At 35.1% G+C, this 8,342-nt stretch overlaps 1 protein-coding gene across 2 annotated transcripts; it reads left to right on the top strand.

Moving 5' to 3' along the window:
• The first annotated feature begins 599 nt into the window (after positions 1-599).
• LOC136064186 (uncharacterized) lies at positions 600-8,125 on the top strand. 2 transcript variants are annotated; one of them, XR_010625874.1, is made up of 3 exons: positions 600-1,550; positions 7,180-7,281; positions 7,715-8,125. XR_010625874.1 is itself a non-coding variant. In XM_065765605.1 (2 exons), exons 1-2 carry the CDS (start codon positions 1,012-1,014, stop codon positions 7,184-7,186), a joined length of 546 nt encoding a protein of 181 aa, XP_065621677.1. In that variant the 5' UTR covers positions 600-1,011; the 3' UTR covers positions 7,187-7,462. The 2 variants fall into 2 exon arrangements, 1 of the variants encoding a protein (XP_065621677.1); XM_065765605.1 differs by lacking the exon at positions 7,715-8,125 and having other exon boundaries at positions 7,180-7,462.
• Positions 8,126-8,342: the final 217 nt, after the last annotated feature.

The following is an 8,342-nucleotide window of genomic DNA, read 5'->3' as shown; positions in this document are numbered from 1 at the left end:
ATGGGAAAAAGCAGTTACCAAATATACCCTTACTCTTTTAACCCATTTGTGTTTTTTAATTTAAAATTATTTATCTAAAAAATAAGGATATTGTAGAGAGATAAATGATTTGTGTAAGGGTACGCAAAATGTTGAAAACCAAATCGGGAATCATGTTATAGATAGATAGATAGATATGTTTTTTTTTTTTTTTTAAATTATTAACACTCTTATGACTGCTTTTTCATTTATCTCTCATTTCTGTTTCATTAATGTGAAAGCCACCTCATTAGAGATGACAAAATGTATTCAACCAATGTATCCTCAACTTGCCCACTCTTACCTTGCATAGGTTTTCTCAATTTTCTCAATTTCAAGTTATGTTCATTTTGCCTTTTTATTATTCAAATTTTATTTTATAGATCGAAGGAACATAGTTTGTCGCGTCATTTAAATTATAAATTAATCATGAAATGAACAAATTAGATAAAACTTTTTTTCTAAAAAAAATAAATAAATAAAACTTAATACATTAACCAAATATATATATATATATATATAACTTGGATGATGCACAAAATGTATTGAGTGCAAGGTCCAAGGTTCGAGTCTGAATATGGTCTCACTTGGGTTGGCTTCCTCAACAGCTTAAAGTTTATTAGTGTCTCCCGTAGAGTAAGGAAGTTGTGGCTCCCCATGGTCTCCTGCAGCCTAACAAGCCCCGGATCCAACCGGTATGGTCGTGCCTAGGAAGGATGGCTACACTCCCTACTTTTCTTTTTTTCTTTTAAGAAAAGAAAAGAATTATATATATATATATATAACTTGATACGGAGAGAATCAGAGAATCCTTTTCTTGATGACAATGAACCAAAACCCCCTCCCCAATCCAGTTGCAATCCCTAAACCAAAGGTATAAAACCACAGAGTTCTTCTAATATTAATACAAAACCCCGTTAAAACCATCCTTTCTGTTCCCAATTCCCAAAACAACCAAAAGAAAAAAGTCCCAAAACCTCAAATCAAACAATAATGAATTCATACAATCCCACCAGCAACCTCGATGCTATCTTTCTTCAGTCTCTGAATCCACTACGCCTCCACACCAATCTCTTCCCCTCTCAAACCCCAAAACCCCAGCCCCAAGAAACCGCCAATGGCAACCACAGAGCTCAGATACTGAAAGAGGAAAGAACGATCGAGAGGGAGATTATCAAGGCAATCACAACTGGGAAGCTCGACTCGCTGAAGCCCAACTCGGGTCAGTCCGTACCCATTGGGGAACACTACGTGTGCGTTTCGTTTCACGAGGAGTCTGACTCCGATTGCAGAGTCTGGGAGTGGCACGGGCACGTGGTGTTTTACGACGATGAAAATGGGTACACGCAAGAGTACGTGTATGGGAATTACTTCGAGAGAATGATGATGACGAGGGAGGTGTTTGGTGACGAGAGCGATGAAGAAGATGAAAGCAATGAGGAAAGGAATTTGGTGTTAGCAGACTTGATTTCTAGCTTGAGTTTGAATGATGGTCATCTCTTTTCTAGGAACATGGGTTCCAATTCTCGCAGGTAACTTTTTTTCTTTTTCCTTCAATTTTTTTGGGTATGCATTGGTTTGAGTGTGTGTGTTGGGTACATTGTGTTCTTAATGTTGACTAAATTGTACTTTTCATTACTGAAATTTTGGTGTAGGTTTGATATTGGTCCTTAAAATTTGAAAAGTTCAGTTTAGGTCATTGAATTTTAAAAAGGGGACAATTTAGGCTGTGTTTGTTTTGGGTGAAAAGCATTTTCGAAAATGCTTTTCTGAATTTACGGGTGTTTGGTTGCACTGAAAAATCGATTTTCCGGAAATTAATTTCTGTTGACTGTCGGTCAAAGGTGAAAATGGATTCCGTTCCTATTTTCACTTCAAATCATATTTTCCGGAAAACAAAAAAACGGAGAGCACGAAGAGGGAGAGGGAGAAAGAAACAGAGAGCACGAAGAGGGAGAGGGAGAAAGAAAGAGAGAGCCCAGCGCCATCGTCGATCCAAGCCCAGCGCTCATCGCCGGCGGCCACGAACCGCCGATCCAAGCCAAGAGACCATCACCGACGACCACGAACCCACGATCGCGCCTTCGATCCAGTCGCACCTTCGATCGCGCCTTCGATCCAGTCGCACCTTCCATCGCGCCTTCGATCTAGTCGCACCTTCCATCGCGCCGCGCCATCGCCGTCGATCGTCGATCCCAGCGCTCTTCGCACCGGCGAGTCGCACCGCGCCGCGCCGCGCCGTGCCGTCGATCGTCGTCTTCCTCGATCTCTCCGTTTTTTTTTTTTTTTTTTTTTTTTTAAGTTTGATTGTTGTTTTTGTTTTTTTTTTTATGAACTGATTGTTGTTGTGGTTGTTGTGTTGTTGTTGCCGGAATTTGGTGTTGTTGTTGTTGTTATTGTTGCGTTGTTGCCGGAATTTGTTGCCGGAATTTGTTGTGTTGTTGAGAAAATGTGAAAAATTTTCCGGAAAATAGCATTTTTAGAATACATCCAAACACATGAAAATATTTTCCACAACAATTTTCATAATTCAACCAAACGCTTAAAAATATTTTTCTTTTTCGGAAAATAACATTTCCGGAAAATATGTATTTTCCGGAAAACATTTTACACGAAACAAACAAAGCCTTAGATGGGGCAGGAGCTACCAAATTGAACCGACCACATATTTAAGGCACTAAAATCGAAACTTTTTTAAATTTGAAGACAAAATCAAACTTACCTAAAATTTTATGGACCAAGAGCATAATTTACCCTAAAATATATGAGTTGGTGATTTTGAGGTCTAATTTAGGGAGTTCATTGTTGGGGTTTGCTTGAATTTATAGGAACTTAGGAACTGATGGTAGCCATTATGATTATAACACTGTATTCTCAATTATTTTGATATCCTCTATTCTTTAACGGATATAAACAAAAGCTAAGATTACAACATTTGAAATAAACGGTTTTGATCATGGTGGGTGCCATACCCTAGAGGCACCATAGAACAAACCAAATTTATTTATGTAGCAGTGTATTACTGGTTTTTGGTAACTTCGGTTTATTCATTTTTTTTTTCTTGCTTTGTTTGTATATGTTCATAGATATTGCATATTGCAGTTCTTTAAGGGTTGGGGTTATGATTTTTTTGGTTGTTGCATGATTATTGGTTTTTGCAAATATTTTTTTGATAATCTTTATGTTTAGTGATTGGTTGTTATTACCTGATTATGGGACTTCATTTGTATTTGTGGGTTGCAGGTTTAATCATACCTTTAGGTTGCTCTCTGTTTAATCTGTTAGTTAGAGGTTTATAATTTTCAATATATCTCCAGCCAAGGAAATTTAAATGGCCAAAATTACAATCACTTTTAGTAAAACTATTGATCCATGTAATTACTATAAGAGCTTGATTCCATGAGCGTTTGTGTCATTTGATAATTTATTTCTAGTGACAATTTTTTGATTATTTAGCTACTGAATGTATAAAAGATAACGTCTCCTTATCCCCAAAGATAACAGTTCTTGATTTCGTACTTGGGTTTTATATATATATATATATAATTTTAGTCATTTTTGTAGTTCCTGCTAAATTTTTTTATGCCTATGTTGAAGCATCCATCAATGAAATCTTTTGTTTAAGTGGGAATGTCATTGCAGCAAGCCTTTCCCTTTAAATTTAGATACTCTGGAAAGGCTGGTTAGATGATTTTCATGCTTTCTCTTGGGTTATTGGAAACTACAATCTGATACATGTGGTATTAACAGAAGCAATTTTATTAGTAGACATTACCATTCAATTTCTTTTGTTGTTTTTGCTATATACCAAAATGTTATTTCAAATGGTCTGGCTTGTGTCATTGATATCTGCAACCAATATAAATTTGACCGGTTTCTTCCATTACGTACCTTGAGTTTTTTCTACTAGTGCACTTGCAATATCTGTGCCTTACTAGATGAGATGCACTAAACTATTATTTCAGTTTGTTTGTTTTTTGTGTTGTTTTTTTGTTTTTTTTTTTTGTGCATTCACCTTGTGATGATCACAAAGGCTACTCCTTATCATTTTTAAGAATAATTAATAAGCAAATGAGGTGATTTTCACTCTTAATTCTTAAATATAGACAATTCTTACAGCTATTTGAGTAGGTTGTCAATTATCACTATTTTTATGATTGTTTGAATGTTTTTGTTCATTGTTCATCTTGGGGTTTGACTTCACAAATTCTCCTTCTCCTGTATTCCAAAATATTACTACAGGGTCCTATTACACATGCTCAACAAAGCTTTATCCCAATTACATTTTTTTGTTTTTTTTTTTTGTGCATTCACCTTGTGATGATCACAAAGGCTACTCCTTATCATTTTTAAGAATAATTAATAAGCAAATGAGGTGATTTTCACTCTTAATTCTTAAATATAGACAATTCTTACAGCTATTTGAGTAGGTTGTCAATTATCACTATTTTTATGATTGTTTGAATGTTTTTGTTCATTGTTCATCTTGGGGTTTGACTTCACAAATTCTCCTTCTCCTGTATTCCAAAATATTACTACAGGGTCCTATTACACATGCTCAACAAAGCTTTATCCCAATTACCTGGGGTTGGAATAAAAACATTCCTCCAGTCCTTTATTTAATATAAGGATTCTGTCATTTCTTACTGCCTGCATTATGTTTTGGCTTGTTTTTGCAGCAGCACCAACTTGAGTTTGTATTCTTTCTTGTTTGATGGTGAGGCAATTGGCCTTCTTGCTCATGAACAAAACATTTGGGCTTAATTTTTATTTTTAGTTTATCCTTAGCTAATGTTTTCTTTAAGCTCTTGTTAAGGTTTGAAAGTATGATATTTTTTTATTGGTAATATGAATTTTATTAGAGGAGAAAAAAAATACAAGCTAGCCACTCCTCACATACAGCCTAGGAGAATCGCCAAAATGACACAAATCTAAAAACTCAACAAGTGAGGGAACAGAAAAACCACTCCTCACAGTCAACCACTCATACAAAGAACCCAAGAAAAACCGTTGCAAGTCCAGGATGGAATGTTCCTCCCCCTCAAAAATGCGGAGGATTTGCTCTCTCTAAATAGTCCCCACAAGACATAATGGAATGGTCCCCCAAATCTCCGCAGCTTGACAATGCCTAGAACCCCCTTTCCAATACACCATCAAGTCCACCACTTGTCTCAGCTTCACCCAAGAAACACCAAACAAATATAAAACAAAGGACCATAAATGAGATGCATGGGTGCAATGAATAGGCAAAGGGTCCACAAATTCCTCACTATATTTTTTTTTTGATAACTTAGGGAACCTTTCTAAAGAAGAGCCCTTTGGACTCACCTCTAACCAGTAAAACCTACAAGCAACTAGCCCCATCCACCACAACCAATTGTCACGTAATCCAATTTATCAACCCAAAAAAAAAATGTCATGTAACAGATCTTCACTATTCTCGCACATACAACACCAATTGACAACATACATATTCCTCGTTTTCAAATTATCAAGAATAAGAATCTTCCCTTTTAGCTGCTGCCTAAGTAAAGAAAGCCACCCTATTAGGAACTTTCACCTTCCAAATATTTTCCAAGGTAAGGAATAAACTCCACCACCTATGAGAATTCTATAATAGGACTTAACAGCAAAAAGGCCACTTTTTTCAGGAACCCAACACATCCTATCTTCTATATGCCAATCAAAACTGTGGGAATATAGATAATGAAAAAAGACCTGTAAGCTCCCTAACTCCCAATCATGAAAAGACCTTGTAAAGATAACAGTCCACACCATTTCCCCATTATTCCAACTCATAAGATCAGCAACAAAAACATCTTTATTCTGGGCAATCTGAAACAAAGCCGGAAAGGTCTCTTTAAGAGGGATCTCCTGATATTATGAATCCAAAGATTGAGTGCTAGGAGTGAAAATCATGGGAATTGATCCATCAATTATATTGATTTACTCTTAATAATATGGAAAATGATTTATACTTTCCTACAGTTACTTATGCACTTGTGACCTACTTTTAGTCATGGATAGTCTTATAGCCATCTTATAGCATTTGGTATTTAATTAGCAAAAATTAATGACTTTGAATTTTGTACCTATGATGTCCAGCTTATCTGCAACACATTTGTAGACATTTCTGTATCAATAATAATTCTCCGCATTGCAGAAATGAATGATGCTTAAGGTTCATATTTAATATATTTAAATTATTAATTTGATCAAATGATCTATTTATAAACCAAAAAAAAAAACAAAAAAAACAAAGAATGATCAAATGATCTCCTGGTGGTGGTGTTTTTTTTAACATGCTTGACATTATATGTTTTTTTTATTTGAATGGTGCATTAAGGCAACCAGAGCCATGCTAGCTGCTGTTGGAACTCTCTTTTGGTGTAAACAAGAGTTTTACACACAAGCAGTTGAAGGATTACATTTGTGGAACTGAAAACGTTTTCAGCACTGGATGTCATCATAATTATCTGATTCAGTGCACTTTTCTTTGATTTCCTCTACACCTTCAATCATAATCATCAGAAATAATATTTATTATGAGTTAATATATGTTTATAACATTGCTTGTTATATGAGGGTAAATTTTAATACTAAGTGTGTTCAAATTAAGTGCTTGTCTGCTCAAAAGTGTAGTTTCTCTTTCCATTGCCAATTTGGGCCATAGAAAACTTGCTTTATAAATTCAACTCTGCCTGAATGGTTTAGTACTGACTTGGTAACTTGAAAAATCTAAAGGGTACAATAATGGTGATGCACCATGTTTTTGGAAAAAGCAAGATGGTGACATCCCAAAATTTGTTTTGTTTCACTTGTGGGATTTTTTGACTTCCATGCAAGAAATGCCACTTCTGAATTCAAGAACCATGTGGTCAACATGTTTTATAACCATTTTGTGGAACCTTCTCGTCTGGATTGGCATAATCTGACCGCACATGAACTCCTAAAACAGGCTTTTCAATACAGATAGTTGTGCCATGAATGGCCAGTTGGCCACCTAACTTCTATCTGTACTGACTACTGTGCAACTTGGGTGTTTGTGTTGCATTGTTTATTTATTGCCCTTGTTACTCTGTATGTAATTGTTATGAACCTCTGTTTTAAATAATGTAATACTCCTTTTCCTAATCACTTGTCATCTTTCATACCCTGCAGGTCATAGGAGCTTGTATGTGGGCAAAAGAAGCCTGAAGATATAAAGAACAGGCTTTTTTTCTTTTTTTCTTTTCGCCATTCAGTCTTTACAAACAGACGTAGGTACAGCTTCTTTTTTTGTCTCTGATGGAGATCTGAAAGTTGGAAAATGTACCCAATTATCAGCATAGCACTAGAAGTTCAAATTTAGAATCTTAGATGCTTTACTTGTCCTTACAGCCAACATATTATGCAGGAATTGCCATACCATTTATTTAAATCACTATACCATATGTTATCTGAATTTCAGTTTTCTTCCACCTTCATGACTCCTACTGCATTTCCTTGCTTCTAGCTTTCTTAAAGCACGAAGGATGAGTGCTTTTGCGGCAGATATGCCTGAAGTTAACCTGGAGGAAACTGTTAAATTGCTTTTTCTCTGCTCGCACAGATTTGACCATGTATAAGATTTTCATTTGGTTCATTTATTAGAATGGTTGCCTGGTGAAATTAAAATTTTGAATTAATTATAACCATTGAATTCCTGATTTTGTAGGTTTCAAAGATTTTCTCTTATCTTACAGTTTATCTTGGAAACAAATGATGAGAGCAATTCTGTTACGGGTTTGTTAAGTTTGCTCCCCGTGTTAACAGATGGCTAAGTTTAGGACCTACGATGTCTACTAATAAATCTGAAATAATTGGAGATGGGGATAGCAGAGCTTGGAATTCTTTGCTCGTAACAGAGCTAAGTTTTATTTTTGAGCCCGTGTAGTAAAAGATTTTTAGTAACGTTGTTTAAATTTTGTGGAAATAATTGTAGGTGAAAAAGTGCGTAAAAATATGTATTGTAGTGTTTAAACAACAGTTACTAAACGAGGCATATTTCCCAAATAGCATTATGGGAAGAAAAGGCTCTAAAATAAATCCATTATACATAAATATGATTATTACATTGTTCATTAAATCATCTTCTTCTTTTTTTTTTAATTATAGAAGAGGTTCAGTAAATCATCTAAACATTATATGATTATTAAATATATAATATACTAATTAAAAATACATGTGAGTTGGCATTTCAATTGACACAAGGTATATTAAAGGAAAATAGTATCTTATTAATTTATGGAATTGAACATTTGTTTCCCTATAAATTGTGGACAACATTTTGCCGTGAATTGGTG

Source organism: Quercus suber, unplaced genomic scaffold, assembly GCF_002906115.3.
Source record: "Quercus suber isolate HL8 unplaced genomic scaffold, Cork oak 2.0 scaffold_642, whole genome shotgun sequence".
NCBI classification, from domain to species: Eukaryota; Viridiplantae; Streptophyta; class Magnoliopsida; order Fagales; family Fagaceae; genus Quercus; species Quercus suber.
Note: the sequence above shows the minus strand (reverse complement) of the source record. Positions and strands in the feature narration are given on the sequence as shown.